The sequence below is a fragment of the Populus trichocarpa genome, chromosome 6 (assembly GCF_000002775.5).
Source record: "Populus trichocarpa isolate Nisqually-1 chromosome 6, P.trichocarpa_v4.1, whole genome shotgun sequence".
Classification (NCBI taxonomy): Eukaryota; Viridiplantae; Streptophyta; class Magnoliopsida; order Malpighiales; family Salicaceae; genus Populus; species Populus trichocarpa.
The window spans coordinates 26,017,618-26,037,316 of NC_037290.2; the positions used below are offsets into that span (position 1 = coordinate 26,017,618).

The 19,699-nt window shown below is 35.3% G+C and overlaps 2 protein-coding genes and 3 pseudogenes across 2 annotated transcripts; 3 read left to right on the forward strand and 2 right to left on the reverse strand.

The window, feature by feature from the left end:
- The first annotated feature begins 862 nt into the window (after nt 1-862).
- Nucleotides 863-3,299, forward strand: LOC7468687 (protein POLAR LOCALIZATION DURING ASYMMETRIC DIVISION AND REDISTRIBUTION). The gene is made up of 4 exons (XM_024603589.2): nt 863-1,382; nt 1,762-1,971; nt 2,042-2,220; nt 2,607-3,299. The coding sequence occupies exons 1-4, from the start codon at nt 1,166-1,168 to the stop codon at nt 3,000-3,002; spliced, it is 1,002 nt and encodes a 333-aa protein (XP_024459357.1). The 5' UTR covers nt 863-1,165; the 3' UTR covers nt 3,003-3,299.
- A 4,094-nt stretch (nt 3,300-7,393) lies between these two features.
- On the forward strand, nt 7,394-9,521 carry LOC7489152 (DNA-directed RNA polymerase D subunit 2b-like; annotated as a pseudogene).
- A 584-nt stretch (nt 9,522-10,105) lies between these two features.
- Nucleotides 10,106-12,934, forward strand: LOC18100707 (probable WRKY transcription factor 32). The gene is made up of 5 exons (XM_006382047.3): nt 10,106-10,498; nt 11,047-11,717; nt 11,808-11,909; nt 11,993-12,145; nt 12,434-12,934. Exons 1-5 carry the CDS (start codon nt 10,376-10,378, stop codon nt 12,816-12,818), a joined length of 1,434 nt encoding a protein of 477 aa, XP_006382109.3. The 5' UTR covers nt 10,106-10,375; the 3' UTR covers nt 12,819-12,934.
- Nucleotides 12,935-13,569: 635 nt separating this feature from the next.
- LOC127905467 (ribosomal RNA small subunit methyltransferase, mitochondrial-like) lies at nt 13,570-14,890 on the reverse strand (annotated as a pseudogene).
- Nucleotides 14,891-15,092: 202 nt separating this feature from the next.
- On the reverse strand, nt 15,093-19,210 carry LOC7489154 (3-hydroxyisobutyryl-CoA hydrolase-like protein 2, mitochondrial; annotated as a pseudogene).
- Between the last annotated feature and the right edge of the window lie 489 nt (nt 19,211-19,699).

A 19,699-nucleotide genomic window follows, 5' to 3' on the forward strand; every position in this document is an offset into this window, starting at 1 on the left:
TTTCTAAAAAAATGATTTTTTTATGCTTGTTAGTGCATGTAAAATAAGCTGGAAAATAATTTATAATGATTGACTATGTCATGAAAAATGAACTGAAAAATATATATTTTTTAATTTTTTTCATGTTTATCAAGAGAATAAGGACTAAATTTGACAAATAAAAAAACTGAAAGAAGATGAAATTAAAAAACTATTTAATTTTATAAATTACTTCAAATAAAGCAAATAGTAATAAAAAAAACATAAACCAAATTTTAAGGAAAAACAAATTGAAATGCTCTTTGAAATTTTAAAGGATTAGATGTGAAAATCAAAAAGAAAAGATAAAATAAAGAGGAAAAAAATATTGTTGATGCCATACCAAAAATTGGTAAGCTACACGTGTGCCGCTTACAAAAAGAGAGGTTACCGATACAATTCTAACTACATAAAAAAAATTCGTTTTGGACACCGTACGCGGTCTCATGCGCAACCTAATCTGGAGACATGTCTGATACATTAGCATGTCTAATACACATGCTAACTATTTTTTACTTTTAAATTATATTTTATATTTATTAAAATACTAAATTTCTCTATAGTAAACCTAATTATTACTAAAAAAAAAAACCAAGTTTAAAACATAAAGAACCCTTGGATGCCAATCTAATTAATTTTAAAGGTAACTTAGTTATTGCTTTTGTGAAAAAGAAAACACGAAATAGCTTGAGGAAAGTGTTTTACACGAAACAAACAAGAATTTAATTTTATTACCATCAATTATAGAATTATTATCACTAAAATAGTATTAATTATTTCCTTTAAATTTAGGTATAAATTCAACACACATGTTTGGCGCTCATAAATTCAATCAATCATATAAACACAGAGACAAAGCAAAGTAAGAAACAGAGCACAACATTTATAACTTTCCCTCCAAATTTTCCAACAATCCAAACACACCTCCACTCTATCCCTCACATTTAATTCCCTTCCCAAAAAATCTGAATCTCCTAATCCCCATGAAGATTCGTCACCAAGGCTCCATTTTTAAAGCCCCAAACCCTTGTTTTTTTCTTTCTCCATCTCCCCATTTAGAATCTCAAAAAACCCACGACGGTTCTCTTCTTATTTTTGGTATTGCCGATATCTTGTCTTTCAACAAAGACTTTTGTAGGAGTTGTTGATGATGGAAGAAGGGTTGGGCTGTAGAGAGCGGCGCAAGTTTGCACACTGTTACCTTTCTCGCATTGCTCGGTGGCTCTCTGATTTGAGGCGGAAGAGAAAGAAAGAGAGTAAAAGGAATGGATTGGCTGGTGATCGGATTGTGCAGGTTAACAGTTCGACGAATGGATTCAACGGCGAGGCTTCCTTGAATTCGGCTTCCCAGACTGCCAATCCAGGTAAATTTTGTTTTGGCATAAAACTTTTGTGAATAGGAGCGATAGAAGACTAAAAAATTAATCCTTTTCCCTTTTTGGTGCTTTTGTGGAGTTTCTTTCCTATTATACTGAAATTATGAGAAACCCAGAAAGAAAAGAAGAATCCATAAAAATTATGATTAATTTGTTCATATGAAAATTACGAGAAACCCAGTTAAATTTTTGTGCAATTGTTCATAGACTTATTTTGTTGCAACTGAGTACTTCTGTTTTTGCAATTGAAAGTAATATGTAGTAATGTAATGTTATGGAAGCAGGTGTCGCGATGTACTTTCTTTCTTCATATATACAAGGAAGAGTTTTTACATGTTTAATGTTGTTGTCTTGAAATTATTTTCAGGACAGTGTAACAGGGAGGCTACTGTCAACCTTGGAGTTGGATGTTGTCTATTGTATCAAATTGCAAAGAGTAAAAATGAACTTGATAAGATAATGAAAACGCGAATGCAAATGGAGAAGCTTCTTGAAGATGTGAGGGAGGAATTGCAAAAGAAAGACGGGCTCTCTAAGCCATCTGAGATGAATGAAATGTGTGCTTATTCCACCACAGGTATTGCAGATGGTCTGGATTTTGAAAACCAACTTTCTCCGGAAATCCTTACACTGTCATGTTTTGCCAGGGTCATCAACAATTACAGTTTGTGGCCAGTCTTTGAGATATGAGACACCTAAGAAAGGAGAGTGTTCAGAAGGAAGGGATAAACTTGAGGCGGAACTTGAAGTTGAGCTTCAGAGTTTGCAACTTCACTTGGATACAGTCGAGAATTCGGTGAAACATCCACAACAGAAAGGGAGAAGTGTAAGCTGAATCATGTGTTGATTTCTGTGGTTTGTTATTTCTCTTGGAATCATGGAATTTCTGTCTTTCAATGGAGAAATGGTTTTGAAATTTTGAGGACCTATGGCCAATGGTTCCATTTCATTGCTCTCATGTTTATGTTAACTATAAATGTCTTTCTAAAATATGACAATTGAATTCGTAACCAATCTGCTCACTGGAATTGTATTTTATATCCAGTCCATTTGTCTTGGATTCCCTGTCCTTAAAGATTCATGGAAGTTCTATTGCAAATTAGGACGTGTTTAGACCCTAAGTTTTCCAGGATTATTTTCTGTTCATCTTCCTGCCACAATATTACATGTTCATAGTTGCATCTACTCAGTTTTGGAATTTTTAAATGGCAGGTCACCAATGACAACACAGCTACTTCAAAAAGCCAGATTGTAAGTTCTGGAAATTTGAAATGGAAGGTCACCGATGTGAACACTGCTACTTCAAAAAGCCAGACTGTTAGTTCTGGAGAAGTAGTTGCTTTCAAATTTGAAAAAGCAGCAGGTTCTGAAGAGCATTGTGGTGTTTCGCCTCATGAATTGGAGAGAAGGTTGCACGAATTACTGGAATCAAGACAGCAAGAACAGATAAGAGAGCTAGAAGGTATGATAGAATGTGCTAGGCACAAGCTTCGGGAGAAAGAAATGGAAGTTTCTTGGTGGAAAGACACTGCCTGTCTTATTTCTTGTCACCTTCCAGAATCCTCGAAACTCAATTCACGTCACTGTGCAAAACTTCTTAGTCCTTAACTTGAGCATCTAATGTACAGCAACTTTTGATAGTGGATTGTTCATGAGTTACTGCGATTGGTGTTTGGTAATAAAACTGTTTTGCCTTTGGATTGCACAGTATCTGCCAAATATTGGACATGGAGTAACGCAGACAAAGGACAGATGGGCTGCGATTGAAACTGAAGATTTCCGTTTTGCTTTTGTTGTACTGAGCAATACGAGTACAGGTCTTTGTGTTCATGTACAAATTTCTGTTCATCAATTTGAATAGCTTAAGGTGAATTTTGAAGCCCAATAAATAATGATTCTTCTTTCCTTTGTCGTTTTTCTAACTACATACTGCAGCTTGTGCAATTTTTGTGTTTTCCAACGTAGTTATATTACAAACCCAGAGAGCCAGGAAGAAGAAAAGTTCCTAGAAAAAGATGTGGCAAACTTGAAGAACCATGAGGGTTCCATCCGCTATATGCTTATCTGGTATTATAGAAGAAAAGGCTTGAAACAGAAACTAGCCAAGGCCAGCCTCTATTTCGTCGAGGGACCGACTTTTTTTGTTTAGTTTTTCAGAGATAGGTGGAGCCAGCATTTTTTTAAGAGAAGGGCAAAACTCCATTGAAATTTAGAAGGCAGGTCACCTATTTTACTGCCATCTAAATTGAGCAAAAGCAGAATCGTCCAGAAAAGATTGTGGCAAATCAAACCCTAGAGAGACAAACTTAGTGTAAAAAATAATCTGACCAGGACAATTATCCTAAAACACCAAACGAAGTCTGGACAAAAGGCTAAGCATTCAAAGAGAGGAAAAAAAAAAAAACCAAGGAAAAAAATTTCATCTTTCAGAAAAGAATCATAAGATTCGAGACCAACTACTAAAATATAAAATTTGCTAGAAGAATTTACGGTTGGGGACTGCCTGCCCAAGCAATCACACTGAAGCTACTAGTATTACCTCTTAACATGATATTTCCTTGGAGAATTAACAGGAACATGGTAGATGAATAGTTACAACTGTTCTCTAAAATCTAATGATATTACATTGCGGCAAGAACATTACCTTCAGAACTATACATACAACTAAGAATTCTGAAATTGTCGAAGCTCTAAAGTCAATGAGTTGTGTAAAAAAACCTGCTTCTAAAATCCTTTGACATGGCCTATGTTTCAGGATGAACAAGCATATGAAGCATCTGGAAGCACTATGATAACGATAAAGTGAAGAAGTTCTACGTACTGCAGCAATCTATGGCCATCAGAAATCTATGACGTGAAACATCAAGTGTATATGAGAGACAAGGCAAAGTGTATCCTCCACTTCCATTTGCGTCACTTTTCAATTTAGAGTTTTTCGTTAGCTTATCCCGTTAAAAAAAGCAGGCAAAGGCTCTTCCAGTTCTGTGTTATCCGAAACCATAGTTAAATTTAGCGCCACGTTTGCTTCAACCAGGCATTGGTGAAGAGGACCTGGCGTGATGTATGCTGTGACCCAACCGCAGAGGAGCTGAAGTAGGAAGAACCTCATGAACTGAATGAGGAGAATGATGGAAGGCCATTTTGTCTGTTAAACTGGAAGTTTCATGAGGACGTCGTTGGACAATCTTGCTGGAGCCTGCAGTCATGCAAGAGCAGAATACGACACATATGAGCATGTATTTAATTATATGGTCAAGAAATGAAGACAGGCCATGGAAGGATGATGAAGAAAGTAACTGTTAAAAGAAAAAAAACAACAAATGGGAATGGAATGGCACTGATAGGCTAGGTTGCGTTTAGATATTGTCATTGGATTTAAGAATTAAATAAAAAGATACAATATTCGGTTAAAAATATAAAAATAAAAACATAAGTTAAATGTTTATATTTAGTTTTGTTATATGTTAATTAAAAAAATGATGTATAGAGATTTACAAAGTCTTTAAAAGAACCAACCTACACTAGATAAATAATTAGAATTCTAAAATATAAAGAAAAATAATATAAAATTTAAAATTTAAAATAAATTTAAAAAATCCAAAAAAATTAACCAAATTAGATCTTACGGGTCTAATTTCAAGAAATTCATATAACAAATGGACCAATAAATAAGTTTTTTTATAGAACTAAGTTTCGAAAATCTCCCAAAATTTTTTTATATCACTGATACTAAAAAATATAATTTTTAACTGATATGTTAGTTTTGCACGACTAAGTATCTGTTGATATTGTGGTTATGATTGTGGGCAAGATTGATAGTCAGCCACAAATATTAATGTTTGGTTAAGTTAAAAACAAAATTTTATTTTGATGGGATCCATCATAAATCACTGTTGTACCTCAAGTTTAATAAAAGCACAATTTCTGTGCTTTACAAACAGCAGCTGAGTTTCTACTGTTCACGTAATAGTGGAAAATGAATTAATTCATTCTATATTGTTCTTGGCTGGACGAGTTCTGGCCCAAACCTAAATGCATTGGATTGGATCTGACCTAGTAAAATAAAAAAAATCCAATAAAATTTCTCAGGTATCGTGTTTTATTCGAAAAACTAGTATTTAACATTATTCAATGACACTACATAATTATATTAGAAGAAGATCTCATGATGATGTACTATTTGCAGAATTTGATCGCAATCTCAATTATTCCTAGTGATATTTTACATGATATTGTTGCACACTCAGGAAACCATGGAAACTGTAATCCTTGTTGGATGAATCTCATACGTGATAGAATTACAAATAGTTTAATGAAACAATAAAAAATACTTTATATAAAATATTGTTTATTTCATGAGTTAATAACAGTAGTTAAATCAACAATATTTCAATTAAAAACCATCAATATTAATATATGTTTTTTTTAATTATTTTATAACCTTAATTTAAAAAACATTCTTAACTAAAAATACATTAAACTACTTTTTATTTAATTTCAATTTCAACCACAATTTTAATAAAAATTTATATTTTTTCAAATCTATTACAACTAAAAATATTTTTATAAAACAACTTTTTTGAATAATAAAAATTATCCTAATAGCAAATACACAGTAAGCTTCTTCGATAGTGCTGAGCGAGTAAAAATTGGAGCTCGATCGTATCACAAGTTAAAAAAGTTTTTTATATTTTTTAAAACAAAAAATATATACTTTCTATTCCACAGTAGAGTAGTAATTTGATCGTGCTGACTGCTGAGTGAGTAATTAATAGGGTTTTCCTTCCACCGTCTCCTTCCTTAACGAGACGCTACCTTACAGTTTTTTTATTGCATCGATTAACTAGATGGTAGATGAGACATCAAGCTGCTGAGAGTTTTTCAACATTCACGTTCTAGTAACATGGTAGCTTGACGGTCTCTCTGCAGGGTTTCTTTGAAAGCAACAACGCAAAATATCCAGAATCCATACTCTCAAAGCATTGGTCTCTTTCTTTCCGAATGACAATATTTCCCCTGCGACACACCTTACAGTGCACCCCCACTGACTCCCAAAAGAAATCTTTTTTCTCTGGGAAATCACTCACTCAGAGCTCTCTTTGATCGAAAACCAAAAACCCTTCAAAATTTAACACTGACATTGTGCATAGAGAATTTTTTTCATTCATTTCAAGGCCTAAAGGTTCAAACTTTGATCAAGAAAATATTTCTTAGGGATTAATGTAAGTTTTCTCTACTCTCTGTTAATTTTTTACATCTTTCGCTTCCCATTTTGGGTTTATTTTGTTAAAACTGGTTATTGTAGCTTTTGGGGTTTTTGTTTTGTCTGTGCTAAGTAAGGTGATACCCCTTTTTTTACACATTTTAGTGGAAATCTAGTGGTTAGATGACAGTTTTGTTGCGTTAGAGAAAAACCCAGATGACTAAGGTTTACAATTTTTTTTTTGTTGGAAGGAAAAAGTAGTGCGAGAGACTAAAAACAGATGAGTTTTTTTGCATTAATATGATAACATGGATACGTTGTTGAATATGATTTTGTTTTTTGTCAAAAGTTCTGGTTTTTCATAATAAAAAAAATATGCCCTTTTTTGACATATTTTGGTTATTAATCAGAGTTCTAATGAGCTATTTTTCTTAAGGTGTTTTAAAGGAAACCTAGATGATAAACTATTTTATCATTTGGAATTCAGAGTGAAATCCAAATGCTTACTGGCGTTTGCGGTAGAGGAAATATATTTGTAGAGTAAAATGTTGATGCTGCTTGAGCACTTGGGCTTGATTTGTTGAGTTTTAGTACTTATGATGTTCTGAGGATATTCTTAATTTAAGCAGGAAAGGGTTCTCATAACTGTTTTTTACTGAGCCTTGAAAGCTTAAGTTGTTTTCACTTGTATGTTCTATGTTGCTTCCATTTCAGCAAGAGTTAAATTGTTTCAGTTGTGATTGCAGCTTTGTCATTGATGTTTCTGTCATCTATTTTTTCGCAGATTTTGAATTAAATGGGTGCATCATCAGATCATGTGGAGGAGATGGGTCCGAGTAGTAAGGTTGGAATTGATGATATGGATATAGATGATGATTTGATGGACACAGCTAACTTATATGACTTGGGGGAAGAAACTTTGCAAAGTTTCTGTAGGAAGGCAGCATCGTTGTTTTTGACGAGTATGGTCTCATTAGCCACCAAATCAACTCATATAATGCCTTCATCGATAGTGGACTCCAGAGGGCCTTTGATTCATTTGGTGAGGTAGCTGGTGAGCCTGGATATGTCATGTGTAAACAGAGAGATGGTGAAAGGGAACGGGCATCAGTTAGTGTCACTGGCATGCCAGACTTCAGAATATGACATATTTGGCAAGAATGAAAGTTCTTGTTGATGTTCAGGTACATGATTCTATCTAAGAGTTGTGGCTTTTATTGGTGATTGCACTTTGACCTGATACCATCTGTACTGTGTTTGATAGGGTAATTCTTGATACTGTAATGTCTCACTCTTATGATTGAAAGGTTCTATTGTTGCCTTAAGTAGCAAATCTGAGAGTTGATTTCTAGCTTCAGGCAACATACAAGCACAATTCCCGGATGGATAACCATCTGCTCACACACGTAGAAAATGTAAGGTCTGGTGATGTGAAACAGAAATACATGGATGCAAAAGAGCTGATAATCGTGTTTGATTTTGCTGCTCTCTAGACCAATTTTATGTAATTCATTGTTGGTGGACTTTTCTGGGGTTGTTTTTTCTTTGGTGTAGTCCCTTTGTCCTTTTGAAACAAATGTGTGTGGTGAGCGAGTGGGTGTGTTTTGCATATTATCGATGTTGCTTTTGGCTTTATTGCATTACGTTCTTAAAACACATTTCCTGTCATTTTTCTGTTCCATAATCGCTGTTGCAAGTTCGATCTCCATGTCCTGGAGATAAGCTCTCAAGCATGCATATGGGCAAAAGGGTGTTCTGGACTTTCTAGGGTCTCGAGAGAACTTCCCTTTCACAATTCAAGGAATTGTTCCTGATATTGTAATAAATCCACATGCATTTCCTTCATGACAAATACCTGGTCAATTATTAGAGGCTGCTTTGGGAAAGGGAATTGCCTGTGGTGGCTCGAAGAGATGCGCTACTCCTGTCTTCACTCTCTCTGTTGATGACATCGTAGACCAGCTTCACAGGTGACATTGCATTTACTTATACTACTCTTTGGACTGCAATCGTGCCATTTGTAAATGTTAATACGTAATTTCTTTGAACTTCCATTTTATATGAGAATGCTTTAGAATAAAAAAAATAATAAAAAAGTCAATGCTGTCTCACTCTTGGTGGTTCAGTGTACCAGACTACACCGTCCTGGCACACATTATTGTAAAATTTCATGCTGTTGTCCATTCCAAGTTCCTGTCATCTCTTTCTGTTCATGCTTTTGTTTTTCTTTCAAGTTATTCTGAGAGTGACATCCTATCAAATATGTAAGGCAGGGCTAAATTTTCGAGATGGGGGAATGAAAGAGTCTACAATGGTCGAACCAGTGAAATGGTATGCTCTCTCGTATTTGTGGGACCAATATTCTATCAGCGGTTGATCCACATGGCTGAAGACAAAGTTAAATTTCGCAACACTGGACCAGTGCACCCACTTACAAGTCATCCAGTTGCAGGTTTTGGTGGTATTAAGTTCGGTGAGATAGAGCGTGACTGCCTTATAGCTCATGGTGCATCTGCAAACCTGCACGAGTGCCTCTTCACTTTCAGCGACTCCTCTGAAATGCATATCTGCCAGAAATGCAAAAAATGTGGCCAACGTGATCCAACTGGCAGTGCCCGGTGACCGCAAGGATAGGGGTCCCTACTGCCAGATTTGTGAGTCTGTTGATGACTTTCTCAAGTTCCGTTAGTACCTTATGGGGCAAAGTGGTGCCAAGAGCTTTTCAGCATGGGCATAAGTTTGAAATTCGAAACACGGGTTTCTTGAGCTATTATTGTAGTATATCTGCTTGTTGCCTTCGTGTTAATGGGAATTGCTAACTTGTAGGATATGTTTTTTCAAGGTTATGTCCCCTGAATCTGTGCATTGTATGACCTAGTACTACAAGGTTGGTATGGTCTGATCAGTTCAGCCGAGTTCCTTCATCTATTGCGCAAGTTACCTTGTTTTTCCCTTTCAGGGACCAGTTATCATTTGGGCTCTAACCATGTAAATGATGATGGACCAGGAGCTTAAACTTGGGTTCCATGCTTTTGGCCCATGAATGGCAAGCCTGCAAATCCTGAAATCAATTTGGCTGCCAATCCGAACCTTCTTTATTCTCATGCATCTGTCAAAGATTCGACCTAAAATATTCACTGCTTTCAATTTGAATAAAGCCACACCATCCAAGGCCGGATGAAGAAAACTTCCCAAAAAGTTTTCTTATAGCTTGACTCCAATGAGTTGGCAGGATTTCAAGTTGAACCAGTTCAGTGTAGGATTATAGACTACAGTCTAAACCCCTATTTTCAAACCAATAAAGATGGTCAGCTGGACCAAGAACAAACAAAAAGTTATTTCCTCGAAGTTTGATCCAACTAGGAGCAGGATCTGAACTGGCAACCGGTCCTGGCCATCACGACAGGATTCACACGTGATAGGGAAAGACTATCCTAGCTCTATTGTAATCTTATTTTAAGAGCAAAGTGAATAATTTGATTCATAATAATAAGATGTTGGAAGAATGAATGAATAATAAATAAAAGGAGATATCTAGCAAATCCATGGTCAAAGCCCTAAGTGGAAGTAAAATACAATACCGCCCTGTCAAGTCAACAAAGAGTCAAAAAGGAAACAAAAGGGCACAGATGTTAGTTACCTCTCCTCCTCTAAAACCAAAACCAAAACCCTTGTTTTAGACAGACAAGAACTCTCCTGTCTTTCATTTTTGTTTTGTTTCTTTCCAATACTTAACCTTAAACACTTTCACTTTATATATAAACAACCTAAAAGAACCATGCAAGAACAGAGAAAATACCATAGGGGAGATTCGGATATTGGATTTAAAAACTATGATTGTTCTTCTTTTTCCCAATTACTCAAAAAAGTCATGACTTCCTCCAATTCATCAGGGTTTCAGGTTCGTCTTTTATCAACTTTTATGTGTATTAATGGACTCATCTGACTTTTCCGTTTGTTATCTGTGTTGTTGGATTTCTTCGGTTGTTTTTGTTTATGTTTATAATGGTAGAGATTCTTGTGTAGTTTCTAATCAAGAATTTGTTTTTCTCTATGAAAGTTTGCATCTTTCGGTTTTTTTTTAACTGGGTTTATTTTGTTTTCAATTTTTGGGTGATTTCGGTTTAGTTTGCAGGGTAACATTGACTAGTAAGAAGGGTTTGGCTGGTTTTGGTGCGGTGCGGTGTTGTTTGGAGTTTTTTTTTTGTGATAATGAAGTCAGAACAAAATGATGAGACTTGCTGTTTTGTTTGGTCTATTTTGGAATGATTTTGTTGGTTTGTTGATGACAATTTTATAATGAGCGTTGACAATTAGTATTAATATGGAGAATCCATCAGAGACAATTGAATGTGATGCTTGTCCAATTTGCATAGTCTGATATGAGTTTTGGTTTTTTTGTTATAAAGTGTCAGTGTAGTCAATTATATAAGAGTAATTGTTTTGTAGGGGGAAAATGAGATGTTCCAACGGGACGCTCAGGTGGGTACAAAACCTGAAGCAGACTGGGTCAGGTTAGAACACCAGGTTGAATGTGCAAATACTTCTAGTGAAGCATTGTCTGTTATACCAGCTGCAATATCTGTCCCACATTCAGCATCTGTAACTCAAAAGCCAATGTCGAAGTGTGAACTTGGACTAGTAATAGACCAGCAAAATTCTCACCATGAAACTGGTCTTCCACGTGTTGTTATGGATGCACCCTTTGCGGATGGCTATAACTGGAGGAAGTATGGCCAGAAGCCAGTGAAGGGTTCTAAAAATTCAAGAAGCTACTATAGATGTGTCCATTGTAGTTGCTATGCAAAGAAGAAGGTTCAACATTGTTGTCAATCTGGTCGTGTTGTTGATGTTGTTTACATAGGTGACCATAATCATGACCCCCCTCATAGAAAATGCATCAGGGTTATATCATCTGCTAAGCCAACTGTAGGCAGTCAAATTGTAGACCCTTCAGTTCAAAAGCTAGATGGGTCGGATATTTCTGTCTGTTCAGCAGATGGCAGGCGTTCATCTCTGCATGTGCCTGAATCAGAACAACAGAGTTCAAGCAGTTCTAATGGAAATGTGGGGGCTAAGATTGAAGAGAAAAATGGTGATGAGCCAGAGTCAAAACGATGGCAAGTAATTTGAGAAAACATGATAGTTTAAAATGTCTTTGCTGTTTATTTTGCTAATATTTTCGTTGGCATCGCGTTACCATTTTACAGCTTTGGTCCCAGGGCAGTGGAACCCCAACAAAATGGCCCCTGTGGGATTGCAGGTACCGAGGTTCAGGAGAAGCATGGTGCTGAACCAAGGCTGAAAATAAGGCATGTCCTTTTAGGAATTTGGCTCTCTTGAAATTTATTTTAGTTTTGAGTTTTCTAATTCAATTCAATTGGTCAACGAGCAGGATTAAAGAAAGAAGTGCGGCACATTCAGTTCCTGTCTTGAAAAAGGAGCCTGAAATCGCTGTACACACTGTTCCTGATGAGGGGAGCTCAAATGATGGCTATCGATGGCGCAAGTATGGTCAGAAAATGTTGAAAGGGAATTCATTCATAAGGTAGATTTTGATTCATGCTAATTTGTGCATTTAGTGGAATTAATTTTAAGGCACTCTTTTGCTGCCGCGCCTATAAATAGCGTTGGACTCCTTTTTTCTTACCTTGTTGAACTTGAAGGTTCCACATGTCTGATATTTGAACTTGGCCTGGAGAATACTTTTCCCAACCAATCTAAGTCTATCAAATCAAGATTCTCTTCAAATTTTCTTACGTAGACTCTTTATCTTGTGTTTCCTCTTCTAAACCTTATTATTCTTACTTTTATCTATCCCTTGGTGAAATGTTAGGAGCTATTACAGATGCACATCGTCAGCATGTCCTGCTCGTAAGCATGTTGAGAGGGCTGCAGATGAGGCGACATCCACCACTATAACATACGAAGGGAAACATGACCATGGTATGCCAGCACCTAAGAAAAGACATGAACATGATATTCCAGTACCTAAGAAAAGACATGGTTCAGAAAGTTGTCTGATTTCCCCGGCTGCTTCCGCAGACAATGCCTGCTGCAAGAAAAACAGAAGCTTATCTAGTCGAAGGCCTTCAAGCAAGTGCTCGATGGACAGTGAAGTAGATATAATGGGTGAGAAGATCTTGGAGCTTGGAGGTGAGGAGGCATTAGAATCAGCCCAAACTCTTCTCAGCATTGGTGTTGAACTCAAGCCTTGCTGAGAAACAAATTTTTGTAGTGGTTGATGCAAAATATAGTATCATGAGCCTGTTTTTCGTGGAAATTATACATACTTTATCAGTTTGAGTTTCAATGAAAATTTGGAGATATTTGTTTGTTTTTGTGTTTAGAAAAGTATTTTTGAAAATTTTTGATTTTTTTAATTAAATTATTTCTTTATAATTTTTTATTGTTTAGAAAAAAAATTTAAAAAATAAAAATATATTATTTTAATATATTTTTAAATAAAAAATATTTAACGAACAATTATGAAATCGGTCACAATCTAAAATCACCCTTGAGGTTTCATAAATATGGTCATTGGGCCCAGTTTGGGTTTGTGTGTTAACTAGTAAAATCTATTTAAAAATGCTGTTAAAATTGTATTTTTTAAAAATATATAATTTTTTATATTTTTATATTGTTTTAATATATTAATTATAAAAAATAAATATTTTAAAAATAAAAAATATATTATTTTAATATATTTCTAAAAAAAAAATCATAAATAATTTTTTAAAAATAAAAAATATATTATTTTAATATATTTCTAAACAAAAAAACTGTCATTAAAAAACTGAAACATTATTATTATGGTTCTCATTATAATCTCAATAGATATTTGATGGTTTTATAATTACAGTAATTAACAATATAATTTTGAATTTTTTTCAAAAAAAAATAAAAAAAATAAAGCACAAAATAAAATATCAGCAAGAGATGGTTAAAAAAGATGGAACATCAACAAGAGCAAGGGGTAACGAGATGCTATTATTAACCGTAAGCAGCAGAAAATGCTACATTGTCTACATTACTTGGCTTTGTTTGCTCATGAAAATAGATTCCAGCTTCATTAAGCAAGGAAAGTAATTAGAGTAACTCTCATTCCACAGCTTTGAAGGTCTCTTGTCTTCAAAACCACCGGCTTTTGGAGCCTCAATGACCTTCTCCTTGAACAGACCTATTCCCGTATCTGCACAAGAAGAGGATGACAGTCTTCTCCATCACTCTCCTCCTCATTGTCCCCATCATCATCAGTTCCTGTTCATTTCTTCTCTGTTAGAGCTTGCCATTTTTGATAACCCGAATAGCTCTATCACCTTCTGCTTAAATGCTACCCCCAAGGTCTTATTCTTCTTCTCAAAACACGTTTTCGTGAACTCACACCATTCATCAAGATTCACACCAGGAATCTGATCTTTTGGCTGAATGATAACCACCGAAGAATCAACTTTGGGAGCAGGAAGAAAATCTCTTGACAGCCAACCTATTAACTCAGAATCACCAGGCTTCGCCAACAACCGCCATGCAAATTCTTTCCGAAGATGTGTCGCACTTCGAAACAGATTCGCCACATACACTAATTTAGCCAAGAGAGGTGAAGATATCCCCATAAGGAATATTCTCTTAAACTAGATCAAATTTAGGAAACTCGGCCTTCAATGCATCCTCTAGAATAACCTGCAAAACCCCATTACGCGATTCCACAAAAGAGTAAACTTTTATCATTTCCAAAGCAACTATATATAAGTTAATAACAGAAGAAATCCGGGAATTCATTCTCTGAAAGATTACATTTTAATCACTGTAAGAGCATAATAAGTTGATAACAAAAGAAATCCATCATGTCATTCTCAAGAAAGATCAAATCTTTGTCACTATCAAAGCATAATAAATCAATAACTCATTACCCCGTTTTCTAAAACATGACAATTTAGTCATTTTAAAACAACTTTTCTCAGGCATTTTATCAAACACCTGTAAACAAACCAAACTCTCAGTTTCTCTTCAAGTCCATGCTCTTTTACACGTTTGTTAACAACCCAACCATCCTTTAATCAATTTCAACAGCAACAACTTTAGAAGCGACGTTAAGCAGCTTCAGAGTGAGGTTTCCAGTTCCTGGTCCCTTGCTCGGTTCTTAAGAAAAACATGGATGGAAAAAAAGCCTGCCAAATGTTGCAGATATCCCCAAAATAAAGGCAAGCCATATATATTATTATGCAGATCAGATTTTGTTTCTAACAAAGGCCATAAACGATGATGAAATCATAATGGACTTCTGTTTGTTGAATCATCCTTGAAAAAAGAGAGCAAAAGTACCATCGCCTCTGCAAAATGTTATCTGAGTTAACCAAAAAAAAGGCCTCAAATAATGGCCATGAAAGATGCTGTTGGCATGGCTTGCAAAACAAATTATGTAAGAACCTATTCTAAGAAAAACATGAAAAAGGCTAAATTCCAGCTCCTGCTGCAATAATAGAGCAGGCAAGTAATGCAAAGCTGAAAACAATAGATCACCCGTGTCTTCAAGGACCCTCATCATTCCTGTTTGTAAATGGCCCCAGTCATTTGCATCCAGCATTCCCTGCAATGTTGTTGGCAGCTCCAAGTCTTCGAGCTCCCCGAGTCGAGAGAAATAGCTATCCACCATGTCTTTGCTCACTTCTCCTAATCTTGAAGGGTCCCACTGAAGTTTTTTTTATTGGAAGCACATTACTAATTTAAGCAAGAAAGATCACATGAAAAAGAATGGCTATAAGTGAACTAAATATCTCTGGAGCAAAATCCTTATCTACTAACCGAGCACGAACACCCTATGGGAAAAAAAAAAAAAAATAATTCCAGTACTTACAAGATATTGGATCTTAAAAATGTTTTGCAGCATGGAAGGCAAATATATGCAAGGAGGAAAAAGGTGAGAAAAAGTTACCTCACAAAAATCATTAGACACTCTTTTGGAGATTCCAGTTAGAAATATACAATATTCACGAGCAAGACATTGGTCAAGAGATTGAAATCTACCTTCTCGTATCTAAATGCAACAGAAACTGAAGTCAACACAATAAAATAAAAATAGACACCACCATAGTTGTGAAGCATTATTAACTTACCGATTGTAATGTAACTTTTAAGCTCAGTGGAGCGGCTTCTTTTATTTTGCTGATGGCTCTTTCACACCATTCATCATAAGTGCTAGCTTTCTCATTTTCCTGAGAAGATAAATGGTGAAATGCCTGACACGTAATTGCAGCATGAAGGACATCATGTATAAAACGAAGCTTACCAGTGCATCAACAATTTCCTCAACTGTATCGTGGCTGAAACATTTATCAAATGTCTCAAACCTGAAACAGAATTGATGGAAATGGTGAAATAAAGTAGGACATACAGGTTATAAGTGCCATATCATGTATAAAAGCTAAGATGCCTTTCTTTTTATTCTTTTCTTTCTTGGATGTTACAAGAAATTGAACCCAGGACTTCCCAAGAAACTACCCAATTCCCTCGCCACTGGCCCAATCTCAGTGGCTTAGTTATGATGTCTTGTAAGAATGCTTATATGTCATCACTGTCAAATTAATAATTTTTTTCATGTAACTAAAATCAACGCAACAGAAAACAGAGTGAAAGGGTAAGAAATGCATATTAAGACATTACTTGTACAGTTTGCTTGTCTTATCTGGATAGACAAGGTCACCATATTGTGCAAGAGAAGTCTCTATGACAGTAGCCTCATCTGTGATCAATTTACCGAGGCGTTCTTCAACCAAATCAAGGTCACCATATTGTGCAAGAGAAGTCTCTATGACAGTAGCCTCATCAGTGATCAATTTACCGAGGCGTTCTTCAACCAAATCAAGTCTCTGTTGAGGAAGACATTATTACAGGCCACGCTAAAGTAATAGATGTGAAGAAAGAGTACTACAAAAGAAGGAATATAGCAGTAGACTACAGTGAGAACAGACCTCATGTAACGCATAGTGAGAAGCAAGGCCACAAGCAATCATTTCTACACCATTAAGCTTGTCTCCTGTTAGAGCCAAGTATTCCCCTGAAACAAAGAATACAATCATGAGAGAGAAAAATGCGGTTCATAAGAAAATAAAAGTATCAAACAGAACATTTAGTAAACAATGCATACTCAAAAGCAGAGACAACTGGTGTTACTTAAGTAACCAGGCAAGAAAGATAAAAGGAGGCCCCTGCGTCAGGATGGAAACTTATTTGAGCCTCTGGATGAGCAAAAACCTGCATGTATGCATAAGTAAGAAGCTCATTACCTCAGTGAGCTTTGTGTAAAATAAAAACCATGGCAACTACATCAATATTATATATAGAAAACACAGTTTCAAAATTGTCTGACTCAAATTCAAGAAAATTATTAACGTTTCACTCAGATGTTAACCTGTAGCACCAGTCACTCACAGTTTTATCAGTTGCCACACGAAACATTCCTGCTACTGCAATCCCAGCCCCAGATCCCATGGAGAAACCATCCAAGATGGCCACCTGAAAGAATGTGTAACAATAAGAAAGTAAATTTAAAAGCTATCTGCAAATGCTGTCCAACAAAAAAAATTATGCTCTTGTTACGAGATAACAGGATTCCCTTCATAAATCTTGTAGCGCAAACATGAGAAGCAAGATACTAGAATATCCAGATACCATTACTTAGCTCTTAACAGATTGAACTCCACATAGAAATTTTCTAAGAGATTGAATTCTCACATGTGGCTTCAAATACGTTGCTTGTAGGTAGACAAACTTATACAATTTCTGGAAATATGTTTTGCATTCTTCAAATTTCACTGTACATGATCAAAATACAGTTTGGAAGTATATTAGCAACAACATCAGTAATCATTAGTATTTGTAAATGTGAACCAAAGGCTGCATTTGAATAAGAAGCAACACTAAAAAGCTCAAAGTTAAGCATGAAGTGACATGAAAAGTTGACATAAAAGGTTACAAATCAGCAATTATTTCCCAGTGATCAAAAGAATGATACAGATGAAGTGAAACACTTATAATCAAAGTCAGGGCCTGGTCATCTCAAGCAGTTATTTGTGAGTGGCAAACACATCTAATCAGTGTTTAGGGATTGGCTTTCATCAGTTACCAGAAAAAAAGGGTTTGATTTGGCCTTTGAAGTTCGAACAATCTCTCTTAAATATAACATTGACATAGGATCACTAATGTACAGGAAGGGATGTGGTTCATTCCAATTCAAAATTCCATGGACATGCAGCCTAGTGGCTCAAGAACTCCGAGAATCAGGCACACTTAATTGCATGTGTGTGGCGGTACACAAGCATGAAACCCCACCTTCATTTAAAAATTCACAAAGGGAAACAACATCTGCCCTGGAACAAAAAGCCTTGCCACTACCATTCATATTCATAATATACGAAGAAAGCGGGTCAAACTCTGAGCATGACCAATTTGGAGTACAGAAAGCAGTGTTAAATTTTAAAAAAACCCTTACAGCAATAAAGTAAAAGCATTTGGCAAACATGTTTATAACATATGGTCACAAGAATTCAAAGCTCTATACCTTCATTAAGACAAAATCCAATATCAGGGTTCTCTTCCCATGATTCATACAGTCTCTTCAACTGAGCCACCTACCAAGTAAAAGACCGTCAAATTATTTACAGTTTTTCCATATAGCTACTAAAAACAAAAACGACTCGAGCCTTTCAATTGAGCACAAGCATTTCTAAACAAATAAACAAAAGCTCCATTCTTGTGAGCATTCTCTACATACATCCTTGTGAGTCTTCTCTACATAAATAAACCATTTCTCAAAACAAAACAGATGTCATACGCACCAACATGCACAAGGAACAAATTCTTAAGCAAAAAAGACCGAAACCTTGCATTAAAAAGACTCAAACTCTAAATTGGGTGCAAATATTTTAAACTAATGAACAGACGCTCCATTCTTCTAAATCTGATCTTAATTAACGAAAAAAATTTCGATTCAAAACCAAATGGCACACACACACAACATACACAAAGAACAAGTTTTAAAGCTAGAACTTAGAAGACTGGAACTTTCTACTTACAAACCCCAATCTTTCAACTGGGTACAGACAATTTTACGAAAATACAAGAAAGCTCCATCCTTGTGAGTCTTCTCTTCATAAATGAACCAATTCTCAAAGAAAACCAAGTGCCACACACAGAGACCAAAAATTTAAGCTAAGAGACTGAATCCTTCAATTGGGTGCAAACATTTCTAACCAGAAACACCTATAGAAACTGACCTGGTCTTGGGGATCATCATTTGGAGCATAGTTTGGTAAAGCTGAGAAATTTCTCTGATAAGAGAGAAACCCATTTCTTGTTTGCTTTAAATTTATCAGTCCTTTCAATCTCTGCATCATCTCTCGCTCTCTTTGCTACTGCTGTTTCTTGAGTTCGCTTCTCTATCGATGGAGCCACCTTCCCTTGGTTTTAGTTCGCTGTTCAGGGCGTTTAGCTCTCGCTGGGGAGTGACCGAGTGTGGGAGTTTTCCTAGAGGCTCCGGGGTTTTTCTTTAACGGGATGCACCACGACTATACAGTTTTAAAATCCGGACGCAGGTTAACCTCGGACCTGACCCGGTTTGGGTTTAAAAAAAAAAATAGAAAGAATTCATCTAGAACTATAAAAACCTGAATTGTCATATTTTTTGATAAAAAAATTTTGGTTTTTTAATTTCTTTAAATAATGTGATTTTAATATATATATATATTTTTAAAAAATTTAATCTATATTAACTCTCAAAGCCTATAACTCCTAATAAAATCTTTGAATTTATCTTATTGAGGGTTTAATTTACGTTTGAGAATTTTATTATATCCCAATAAAATCCTAAGAATTAACTTACTTGTTTGAAAGTGTAGTTGTAATTGTTTTTTAAATTTTTTTTATCAAAATACATCAAAATAATATTTTTTTAATTTTTTAAAAATAATTTTTGAAATTAGTATATTAAAACGATTTAAAACATAATAAAAAATTAATTTTTAATAAAAAAATAAATTTTTTAAAAAACAGTTACAACTATATTACTAAATGCTCATAGAAAACGTTGTTTGTCATCCTTAAAAAC